Here is a 12,961-nt window from a genome sequence, read left to right as displayed (position 1 = left end):
CTATGACATTGTAAATATGTTCTTTTGATAGCCTGTATATTCATATTCTTCTTGAAATTTTTATTTTAATGCTCTTAGCCTTACAAGTAGTTGCAATAGGGACAGTAGCAGTAAATTTTCTCCTCCATCACTTTGACTCTTAGGGACCTAAAAATTAGGTCCCTCGTATTCCGCAGGCTCTGAGGGGTATTGTCAAACCTGTATGCCTTGGAATATGATCTTTAGACTATTTTAAACAAAATGGATATCTCAAAGTTTCAATCGGTTACGCTTGGGGAAAATGACGAGGGGGGAGGCTAGTAGCTCTCTAGTCACTTTAGACTCTTAAAAGGGCGCTAGAAATTATGATGTATAATCGAATGAAAGCCTTCCAAAGTTTATACGACCACCACTTCTATAAAAACAATATATGTTAAAAATGGATAATAATTACAACTTATAGCCCTTGCCCTGAGGACTGTCGAAGAATTGGGGTGTCGTCCCCAAAGACAAAGTTACTGGACCTTTCAACTACGTTGAACAAAATGTCCATCTCAAAATTTCTATTGGATGTCTCTGAGGTAATAATGGGCGTGGGGAGGGGGAGGGGTTGGCTAGTTGACCTCCAGTCACTTTGAATCTTAAAAAGAGCACTAGAGCTTTTAGTTTTCAATCGAATGAGTTCCTTTCGAAGTTTCTACGACGAATCCTTCTATACGAAGTGCCTTGATCAGAAAAACCAAAAAAAAAAAATAGTACATTGTGCCCTCATCGTTCTTTACTTAGGTAGCGCTGTTGCGCTGCCTATGATATATCTTTTTATACCTGCTATGTATGATGTTGAAGGATTAGTATCTGAGGCAAGAACTTTTGTGAGTAGGATTTCCGAGACTTTTTCCGAAACGACTTTTGTCTTGACTCGCTGTTTCAGATCGAAATTCCCTGATATTTATGATTTCAGTTGATTATCTTATCATTAATAACATTCTATCGTTTATTGACTGTTGATATTCTTATTATTTGTGAATTATTGAGTTCGTAAATAAAATTAAAGCATTTTATTAAGAAGTTGAACCAAAGGCAAAGCACTAACATTGCCTATAGAAAAAGGCCATGAGGATTCAATGTATTATTATTTCTACTTTTACCAAAGGCACTTCATATGGAAGGGATGGTCGTATAAGCTTCGGAAGGGGCTCAATGGTTCCGAAATCAAAAGCTCTAGCGTCCTTTTTCAGGGTCAAAAGTGATCAGAGTGCATCTTGTTCCTCTCCCATACCCATTTCCCTCATATACATCCAATCAAAATTTTCTGATAGTTATTTTGTTCAAAATAGTCCAAAGATCAACTAATTGTGTCTCCTGGACTGACAATAGCCCCTCCCTACCACATATTTCTTTGGGCTAGGGCTGTAATTAATACACATTCTCCCTTGTTAACGTACAAGTTTTTTTGTTGTTTTTTTATTCGAAAAAGAGGAAACGTTTGATCCTTGATCAAACAGTTCGTGGTAACGAACTGTTGTAAGGAGTGACCCGGCTCAATAGTAAACGAAACTTAAAAAAACGGAATTTTGATGCTAAAAGATACATCAAAAGAATCGGATTTTCATGCTGATTTTAAATATATAAGTTTCATCAAATTTATTCTTCGTCAGTCAATCGTTCCATAAATCCTTTATAGTATGTTAAAAAGCACAAAAAACAAGGCATGCACGTGTATCTATTCACACTTAATTTTAATCACGAGGAATGTAATTGAGTTTCAATTCGAGACTAGTTATTCCTGTATCGCAAAGTTGTGAGATTGCAAAAATATTAGCACATGCATTTAGATTATTGTTAGTTGTGTGAAGTTTCTACTGAAACTGCAATCATGAATAGCAAAAGGAATTACTTCATTTTATTAATAATAGGTGTGTTTTTCAGTGCATATGCTGTTTTTTGCTTAAACCTTTATAATAAGAGGCAGAATGAAGATACTCATATCATTGTGGATTTTAGGTAATTTTTTTCTTGAATAAAGTTCGTAATGACTGATTATGTTTCTTTCCGGCAACTAGATGATTATATGATTATATAAGAGTTAAGTATTGATTATACTAATTAGTACTAGATTATATAACTATATACTAATTAGTATATACTAATATACTAATTAAGAACAAAAAGTATATACTAATATAAGTATATACTATAATAAAGTATATACTAATATAATATAATATACTAATATATTAAGTATATACTAATATACTAATTAATAATATACTAATTAATTAATATACTAATATACTAATTAATATACTAATTAGTACTAGATTATATGAGAGTTTAGTATTGTAGTATACACTCGCATCATTTTCAAGGACAGCATTTCAAGGAACCAAGTCTGTCAGTTTCTACTATCTGGTGTGCATATGTCTGAACCTTCGTGTAACACTTCGCAGTGGTGTCGTTGAGGGGGGGGGGCAAGGTTAGGGGGCAGTTGATCCCCAAAAATTGGAAAAAACAGTATTTTATTGAACAGCTTTAAACACATTGCTCGCTTGAAGTGTCAAATTAGCTCTTTATGTTTAGTAGATATTTTCGTTTTTTTAATTAATCCATGTTTGTGTTTAACATAAGGAAAACGAGGAAAATAGGGGTCCATTACACTTCATAATATTTTTCACCTTAATATTTTTTTTTTTTTTTTTTTTGCAAATGTACTGCATTTGAAACGTTATCATCAAGCAAAAGTTAGCCTTATTAACGGCAAAATTGAAAATATTCTATGCTTCCTGTTGCACCTTATTTGCTCAGGTCAATCTTTTCCCCTGATATTGACGGTGTTTTTACTTCCTAAAATCTATCATTTCAAGATTATATTTACTTGTTTTAAAACTTTCAAAAAAGATTAAATGAATACACCCTCTAGATCTGCAAATAGGACAGAAATGGAATCATTGAAAAATAAGAAGGTAGACATACAGTGAATATAATTTTATCAATGAAAAAGAAATCATCGAAAAAAAGTAATACTTAGTACATTTTTAATGATATTCTTACTTTCAAACAGCTCGTGGTGACGAACTGAAGTAAGGAGCGACCCCCGGCTCAATAGTAACCAAAACTATAAAAAACGAAACTTTGATACCAATAGTTACCGTATATCACAAGAATCGTATTTTTACGCTGATTTTAAATATATAAGTTTCATGAAGTTTAGTCTCATGAGTCAAAAGTCACGACTTTGAGAAAATTTGACTTATTTTAGAAAATAGGAGGAAACCCCCCTAAAAGTCATAGAATCTTAACGAAAATCAAAATATAAGATTCAGCGTATCAGAGAACTCTACTGTAGAAGTTTCAAGCTCCTATCTACAAAAATGTGGAATTTGTATTTTTTGCCAGAAGACAGATCACGGATGCGTGTTCATTTGATTGTTGTGTTTTTTGTTGTTTTTTTTTCCAGGGATTATCGTATCAACCCAGTGATCCTAGAATGTCGCAAGAGGGCTCACTTTAACGGAAATTATAAGTTCTAGCGCCCTTTTTAAGTGACCCAAAAAATTAGAAGGCACCTAGGCCCCCTCCCCCGCTCATTTTTTCCCAAAGTCATCGAATCAAAATTTTGAGATAGCTATTTTGTTCAGCATAGTCGAAAAACTTAATAACTATGTCTTTGGGGACGACTTAATCCCCCACAGTCCCCGGGGGAGAGGTTACAAGTTACAAACTTTCACCATTGTTTACATATTAATGGCTATTGGGAAGTGTGCAGACGTTTCCATGATCTTTCCATGGTTGAATTTATCAAGAGGGATGAGAATTTCCATGAAGGGGGTGCAGGATTTTCTAGAATTATTTAAAAAAAAACAATGAGAAAATACATAAAAAAAAGTTTTTTCGACTGGAAATAAGGAGCAGCATTAAAACTCAAAACGAATAGAAATTATTACATCTATAAGGGCGTTTGTCTCCTCCTCAATACCTCTCTCTTTACGCTAAAATATTTTTAGCAATTCCAACTATTTATTCTACGGCCTTTGTGATTCGGGGATTATTCTTAGAGAATGGGGACGAAATTAAAGCTGTAGTGTAAAGAGCAGGGTATTGACGAGGGGGCGAACCCTCTTATATATGTAATGAAAATATACAAATATAAAAGTTCGTCACGTAAGTTACGTATATTTATTACTAATGAAAACGTTCGTAAAAAAAATTCTATTTATATTTTTAAGTAACCAAAAACTGGAGGGCAACTAAGCCTCCTCCCCCGCCTCTTTTTTATCAAAATCTTCCGATCAAAACTATGAAAAAATCCTTTAGCCAAAATTATCATATTTTCGTTTTTTCGTTGTTTCGGCAAAAAATCATATATATATATATATATATATATATATATATATATATATATATATATATATATATATATATATATATATATATATATATATATATATATATATATATATAGATTTCGTTTTAATTATTCATGCGTTGTGAGCAAAAATTAAAACATACATTAATTCAAAAACTTTCATAAATTAAATTAAAAAACAAGTTTTTTCAACTGAAAGTAAGGAGCGACATTAAAACTTAAAAAAGAACAGAAATTATTCCGTATATAAGAGGGGATGTCCCTCTCCTCAACATCCCGCTCTTTCTGCTAAAGTTTTTTATTGTTTTAAAAAGTAGAAATGTGACAAAGAGTCAAAATTTAGCGTAAAGAGAGGGAAGTTGAGGAGGGGATAGCCCCTTTCATTTATGGAATAATTTGTGTTCGTTTTAAGTTTTAATGTCGCTCCTTACTTTCAGTTGAAAAACACTTGTTGTTTTTATGTATAACTAAATAAGTCAAATCGATTTCAGTTTGGTCATGGAATTTGGTAGGAATCCTTTAATTGTTATGCTGTTTTCGCTTTTCTAAATGTTTCTTTGAACGAGCTCCAAAAAAGGAATTGACTTTAATGTGTTAAGAATTACGACTGAAATTAGCGACCTCTCACAAAACTCCAGCGGTACTTTCAGGACATTTATCTGTGCATCAGCATGCTCTACAAAATGTCTGCTGAGAATAGAGTGAATTTAAACAAAATCTGTATATTTTTCTCACAATTTAGAAATTTTGTGTGTACGCATAAGCGGTGCCAACCCATTATTTTTTCTGTTAGTTATCAGTTTCATCATGCTGCACTAGGAGACTGAACTTTCCTTATGAAGGGAATTACAAACATAAGAACGATATTCAGCGTAACCCCCTCCGGAAATGTATACCCACCATACCCTGATTTACAAAAGAAAACGTTTTGTGTAATTTTTATAGAATTCGTTTTTTTTTTAAGCAAAAATACAAAGGGGAAGGTAATTTCCAAACTCTAGGAGTAAATTTCACCTTCCAATTGGCGTCCCATATAATTTTTAGTTAATTCAAGGTTTCTGCCGCAATGATGCCAAGAATTCTTCAGATTGTCTGGATATTCTTTGTCGAACAATGCCCAAAGAATAAGTTAGGATATAACTTTTAGGATTAGGTTAGGTTAGGATTATGAATATAACTTTTTTTTCGAATGCTTTCAATTTGAAATACAGCCGCTGTTTAATTGTGTGGATTATTTCACAACATAATTGTAAACAATCTGAGGTGATGCTTTAACTTTTCCTGTATCTTTACTTAGACAGCGCTAATGCGCTGCCTTTGATTTATGTTTTGGCTTTATGTGACCTGCTGATATCAATGCTATTTATTAATATTAATCGGCGAATCCACAAACAATTTCATATAATGTAAAGTCAAATATGATATTTCAATAAATCTGGTACATTAAAAGTTTAGCGTAAAAAATTAAATCTTACAGAGTCAAAATCCATTTAAAAGTAAGAGCAAATGAATATTATTATTGTTTATTTCTAGCCCACAATACAGGAAATGAAGTGTAGTAACAAAAGAAAAGAGAAAAATACATTTAACTTCAACACAAATAAATAAATATTACACCCAATGCGCTATGGCTACCCGGATAAGAGGGTGGTTAACACCCATGGTGGCATTAATATTCTCTTGAAGACGGCTACTTTGTCTGACGAAACAACTTACAATATCCGGAGCAGCGTATTCGACTGAAAAAAGCCTAGTGTATACGACATTCTCCTTCAACCACCCGAAAGCTTGCTCATGCTGACAATGCTTCCTCATGCTTGCTCATGCTGCATGAGCAATGTCGTCTACAGCAACACAATTTTACTAAACGCCAAGCATCAAAAGCCATATTTTTAAATATGATACTTAAATATATTTTTTTAATTTATTTTTTATTTATTTTTAAATATTTTTAAATATATATTAAATATGATTTTTAAATATGTGTCCATTTTTATGATGTATTGCATGATGTTTTTAAATTCATCAAATAGCGTGTTTCTTATATAGTTACTTTTTTTCACTACCACTTGAATAACACCTACTCCAATAGCATCCCCTCTTTCTTCCCCCAATAAAAATACAGTAGCTACGCCCCTAACACCCTGCAACTAAGCCCTTGTAACTGATCCCTCCTGCATCTGTCCCTAGATGCAACTGAACCAATGTTTAAGTGATACCCGTGTAACTTAACCATTGTGCAACTATAATCTCGTTCAATCAAATCTTCCCTCAACCGAAGCCCCATGCAACACAACCTCGAATAACGGATCCCCCATGCAACACAACCTCGAATAACGGATCCCCCCATGCAACTGAACCCTTGTGAAACTGAACACTTGTTTAACTGGATCCTCGTGCAGCTCAATTCCATTTTACTGTACCCTCGTTCAACTGAACCGCCTTTTAACTCTAACTGACCTTAAAACTCTATATGATACTTTATGCCCTTTTAGCATTGAAGAAATAAAACAGAAAAATGGAGACTTATCAGTATTTCCAGCTGTTTTTGGAAATTTCCATCATTTTTTCCGCAATTGCCTTTACTATAAAATTAGTTAAAATAATAACTATAATTTCTTAGTAAAAGCATTAACTACAAGTCTTTCTTTAAATGAGAGATCAGTTGTATGTGGTCTCAGTAAGACGATGGCATCGCTGGGGTATCGCTCTTTACTTTCATTAGAAAAAAAAACTTTACACTCACTTTCACTTTCACTTTTTTCATTCCTACTCGTTTTAATAACGCACCCAGGACAACCCTAAATGCAAGGAAGGCTACCTTCCCCTCAAACTCGACACTTTAAACCAAAATTTAAGTTTTGCCCAGCATTGCTTGGAGAAAAAGGGTTCACTTAGCGTATTTACTTTCAAAATAAAGTATGACTGAACAAAATAAACTGTCATCTATATAAAGTAAAAAAATAAATAAATAAATAAATGATCTGAATTTCCAATGATATGGAGGGCCAAACAAGATTAGAGATGTGAAAATAAAACAAGGATTTTGATTCTATTTTGGCCCTCCACATCTTTGAAAGTCCAGACCATTTGGTTCTTTTTGATGAGGTAAATTTAATATCTACAGCAACTGACTTACCATAATCTTTAAGGAAGGCAATTGAAATTAATAAACACAGACCCTGTTTTAAATAGAGATACTGGAGATATTCCTATAAACCCAGTTTACAATAACTTAATATTAAAAGATTCAAATAACATTTTTCTTAGTTTAAATTAAGATCATCTGGCCGTATTTTAATGAAAATCGGGCAAGTAGGCATGCTAAGTCAATCGCTAAACAGACAATTCTTGCCCAATCAAATTAGTGAATGGTCTTTCATTTATTCTGGCTTTTTTCTTTCTTTTTTGATTCAATGTTTCTTCTAACCTGCTCGAGCTTACTTCAAAAGATTATGTTTTTTTCTTCTTTTTTTGAGCATTGAAGACGGCTTGCCGGAGGTCCTTGCCGAGATATCTACTTTTATCATTTTGGCTTCTTTTCTGTTCACTGGATGGTATTACCCTTGTTATTTCAGCTATTTAAATATATAATTAATTTATAATTTTTTCATGTTTGTCATACATCTTTAGGAGCAAAGCCGCTACAGCGTGCCATTTCTGCCACTGCAACTGTAAACCTCAACAAAAAGTTTTTCGATAATTTCAAATCAATTGCATATCGCAAACTTTTCCCTCGACAGCCTTGGGCCCCTTTGAGGCAAAGTCGTTGTTCTATGTCAGAAAACCGCAAAAAACGTCCCTTTATTTTCTGATACTTTTTAAAAAGAGCTCTAGAGCTTTTTTTTCTCTTCAAATGAGCCTCCTTCCGATTCTTTAACACTATCAAACAGTTCGTGGTAACGAACTGTAGTAAGGAGCGACCCGGCTCAATAGTAACCAAAACTCTAAAAAATTGAATTTTGATATCAATAGCTACGTCAAAAGAATCGCATTTTAATGCTGATTTTAAATATATAAGTTTCATCAAGTATAATTTTACCCATCGAAAGTTACAAGCCTGAGAAAATTTGCCTTATTTAGGAAAATAGGGGGAAACACCCCCTAAAAGTCGTAGGATCTTAACGAAAATGACACCATCAGATTCAGCGTATGAGAGAACCCTACTGTAGAAGTGTCAAGCTCCTATCTACAAAAATGTGGAATTTTGTATTTTTTGCCAGAAGACAAATCACGGGTGCGTGTTTATTTGTTTGTTTTTTTTGTTTTTTTGTTTTTTTTTCCAGGGGTCATCGTATCGACCAAGTGGTCCTAGAATGTCGCAAGAGGGCTCATTATAACTGAAATGAAAAGTTCTAGTGCCCTTTTTAAGTGACCAAAAAAATTGGAGGGCATCTAGGCCCCCTCCCACGCTCTTTTTTTCCCAAAGTCAACGGATCAAAATTTTTAGACAGCCATTTTGTTCAGCATAGTCGAAAACCATAATAACTATGTCTTTAGGGATGACTTACTCCCCCACAATCCCTGGGGGAGGGGCTGCAACTTACAAACTTTGACCAGTGTTTACATATAGTAATGGTTATTGGGAAGTGTACAGACATTTTCAGGAGGATTTTATTTTGTTTGGGGGTGGGGCTGAGGAGAGGGGGCTATGTTGGAGGATATTTCCTTGGAGGAATCTGTCATGGGGGAAGAAAAATTCAATGAAAGGGGCGCAGGATTCTCTAGCATTACTATAAGAAAACAATGAAAAATAAATATGAAAAGTTTTTTCAAATGAAAGGAAGAAGTAGCATTGAAACTTAAAACGAACAGAGATTATTCCGCATATGAGGGGTTCTAAAAATACTTTAGTATAAAGAGCGAGGTATTTAGGAGGAGATAAATACCTTGCTCTTTATGCTAAAGTATTTTTAGTAATTTCAACTGTTTATTCTACGGCCTTTCTGATTCAGGGGTCATTCTTAAAGAATTGGGACAAAACTTACGATTTAGTGTAAAGAGCGAGGTATTAACGAGGGTACAAACCCCCTCGTATACATAATAAAAATATAAGGTTATGAAAGTTTGTTACGTAAGTTAATTCTTAAGTTACGTATATTTTTTACTAATAAAAACTTTCGTTAAAAATTAAAAGTTCTAGTTGCCTTTTTAAGTAACCGAAAAATTGGAGGGCAACTAGGTCTCCTTCTCAACCCCTTATTTCTCAAAATCGTCTGATCAAAACTAAGAGAAAGCCATTTAGCCAAAAAAAAGAATTAATATACAAATTTCATTTTAATAATTTATGTGCGGAGAGCCAAAACCAAACATGCATTAATTCAAAAACGTTCAGAAATAAAATGAAAAAAAAACTAATTTTTTTAGCTGAAAGTAAGGAGCGACATTAAAACTTAAAACGAACAGAAATTACTACGTATATGAAATGGGTTGTCCCCTCCGCAATCCTTCGCTCCCTACGCTAAAGTTTGACTCTTTGCCACAATTCTACTTTTTAAAACAAAGCTTTAGCGTAAAGAGCGAGGGAATGCGGAGGGGACAACCCATTGCATATACGGAGTAATTTCTGTTCGTTTTAAGTTTTAATGTCGCTCCTTACTTTCAGCTAAAAAAAATTAGTTTTTTGTATTTAATTAAGTAAAAAGACAACTTTTTCCTTAATCAAACAGTTCGTGGTAACGAACTGTAGTAAGGAGCGACCCGGCTCAATAGTAAACGAAACTCTAAAAAACGGAACTTTGATGCTAAAAGATATATCAAAAGAATTGTATTTTTATGCTGATTTCAAATATATAAGTTTCATCAAATTTAGTCTTTGTCATCAAAAGTTACGAGCCTGAGAAAATTTGCCTTATTTTGGAAAATAGGGGGTAACACCCCCTAAAATTCATAGGATCTTAACGAAAATCACATCATCGCATTCAGCGTATCAGAGAACCCTATAGAAAAAATTTCAAGGTCCAATCTACAAAAATGTGGAATTTCGTAATTTTTGCCAGAAGACAAATCATGGGTGCGTGTTTATTTGTTTTTTCGGTTTTTTCCCAGGGGTCATCGTATCGACCAAGTGCTCCTAGAGTGTTGCAAGAGGGCTCATTCTAACGGAAATAAAAAGTTCTAGTGCCCTTTTTAAGTGACCAAAAAAATTGGAGGGCACCTAGGCCTCCTCCCACGCTCCTTTTTTCCCCAAAGTCAACGGATCAAAATTTTTAGATAGCCATTTTGTTCCACATAGTCGGAAACCATAATAACTATGTCTTTGGGGAAGACTTACCTCCCACAGTCCCTGGGGGAGGGGCTGCAAGTTACAAACTTTGACCAATGTTTACATACAGTAATGGTTACTGGGAAGTGTACCGACGTTATCAGGGGGATTTTTTGGGTTTGGGTGTGGGGTTCAGGGGAACGGGCTATATGGGAGGATCTTTCCTTGGAGGAATATTTCATGGGGGAAGAGAAATTCAATGAAAAAGGCGCAGGACTTTCTAGCATTACTATAAAAAAAAATAATGAAAATATAAACATGAAAAAGTTTTTTCAATTGAAAGTAAGGAGAAGTATTAAAACTTAAAACGAACAGAGATTATTACGCATATGAGGGGCTCTAAAAATACTTTAGCATAAAGAGCGAGGTATTAGGAGGACATAAATACTTCACCCTTTATGCTAAAAATTTTTTAAGTAATTTCAACTATTTATTCTACGGCCTTTCTGATTCAGGGGTCATTATTAAAGAATTGGGATAAAACAAGATTTAGTGTGAAGAGCGAGGTATTAACGAGGGGGCCAACCCCCTCATATATATAATCAAAAATATAAGAATATAAAAGTTTGTTACGTAAGTTAATTCTTAAGTTACGTATGTTTTTTACTAATAAAAACGTTCGTTAAAAATTAAAAGATCTAGTTACCTTTTTAAGTAACCGAAAAATTGGAGGGCAACTAGGCCTCCTTCCCCATCCCTTATTTCTCAAAATCGTCTGATCAAAACTAAGAGAAAGCCATTTAGCCAAAAAAAGAATTAATATGCAAATTTCATTTTAATAATTTATGTACGGAGAGCCAAAATCAGACATGCATTAATTCAAAAACTTTCAGAAACTAAGTTTTAAATGAAAGTAAGGAGCGACATTAAAACTTAAAACGAACAGAAATTACTCCGTATATGAAAGGGGCTTTTCCTCCTCGACACCCCGCTCCTTGCGCTGAAGTTTGATTCTTTCTCGCAACTCTACTTTTTAAAACAATAAAAAACTTTAGCGTAAGGAGCGGGGTGTCGAGGAGGAAAAGCCCCTTTCATATACGGAATAATTTCTGCTGTCTTAAGTTTTAATGTCGCTCCTTACTTTCATTTAAAAAAACTTGTTTTTTTTATTTAATTGAAAGTAAGGAGCGACATTAAAACTTAAAACGAACAGAAATTATTCCGTATATAAAAGGGGCTATCCCCTCCTCAATGTGCAACTCTTTACGATTATTTTCGCAACTTTTATACATTTTTATTACACATATGAGGGGTTCCCCCCTCGCCAATCCCTCGCTCTTTATACTAAAGCTCGAATTTTGTTCCAGTTCTTTAAGAATGACCCCTGAATCACAAAGGCCATTTAATTAAAATAAATAGATTTTTTTTAATTACTAAACATACTTTAGAGTAAAGAGCGAGGTATTGAGGAGGGGACGAATCCACATATAAATTTCTCTTTGTTTTTTGTTTTAATGTTACTCCTTATTTTCAGTTGAAAAAATGTGTTTTTTATTTAATTTCTCATTGTTTTTCTAAGCAATGCTGGAGAGTCCAGCGTCCCCTTCATAGAAATTCTCTTCTCCCATGATAAATTCCTCCACGGAAAGATCCTCTCACGTAACTACCTCCCCAACACTAGAAACATTCCCCCCCCCTGAAAACGTCTGTATGCTTCAGATAAACCAATGCTATGTGTAAACAACGGGTTATAACTTGCAGCCTACTAGTTCAGTCCAACTAGTTCATAACGCGCTGCCCTTCCCCCGGGGACTGTGGGGGATTAAGTCGTCCTCAAAGACATAGTTATTAGATTTTTTACAATGCTGAACAAAGTGGCTATCTTGAAATTTTGAGCCGTGAAACAATGAGCGTGGGAGGGGGATTAGCTGCCCTCCAATTCCAGCTTACTCCTTACTACAGTTCGTTACCACGAATTGTTTGATTGCTTCGATACATAAGAATAGGATATATTATAACTCAAAATTCGGTGCTTGTATCATATACCCCCTGAAGCTCAATTTATTCATGCATTTACGCGCTGTAAGCCGTTTTCTTTCACTAGCTCCTTTCTTTTCACTTAGCGCGAGAAAAGACAAGAAAAGTAACCGAATAGATGTAAAATATATAATTTGGGCTATATTTGCACATTAGGGATGGGGGGTGGGGTGGGATAAAATATTTCAACAGTGTGAAACTCCACTTCCCTCCAATGATCTCCTAGGGGTTGCTATAGCTAGAAAACTCCCTTCGACGAAATTTGCACCTCTAAAAGTGAGTTAAAATCTTTAATTTTTTAGACAGTTTAATATTGTATATTCTGGTCTTAAAAAATGGGATGGTGCTTTTTGATTGAAAATTAAAAATTCTAG

At 34.1% G+C, this 12,961-nt stretch overlaps 1 protein-coding gene across 2 annotated transcripts in view; it reads left to right on the top strand.

Annotated features, from left to right (window-relative positions):
* The first annotated feature begins 1,481 nt into the window (after window positions 1–1,481).
* Window positions 1,482–12,961, top strand: part of LOC136028298 (galactosylceramide sulfotransferase-like) — a 63,101-nt gene continuing 51,621 nt past the window's right edge. The window contains exon 1 of one of the 2 annotated variants that reach the window (XM_065706054.1): window positions 1,482–1,895. Coding sequence is in view for 1 of the 2 variants with exons in the window: in XM_065706053.1 (XP_065562125.1) it covers window positions 1,856–1,983 (128 nt within the window). In the remaining variant the exon portion in view is untranslated. Of the gene's footprint in view, window positions 1,984–12,961 lie in introns of both variants that reach the window. The other variant, XM_065706053.1, reaches the window with a different exon arrangement.

This window comes from Artemia franciscana, chromosome 6 (assembly GCF_032884065.1).
Source record: "Artemia franciscana chromosome 6, ASM3288406v1, whole genome shotgun sequence".
Classification (NCBI taxonomy): Eukaryota; Metazoa; Arthropoda; class Branchiopoda; order Anostraca; family Artemiidae; genus Artemia; species Artemia franciscana.
This window is presented reverse-complemented; position numbering and strand designations above follow the sequence as displayed.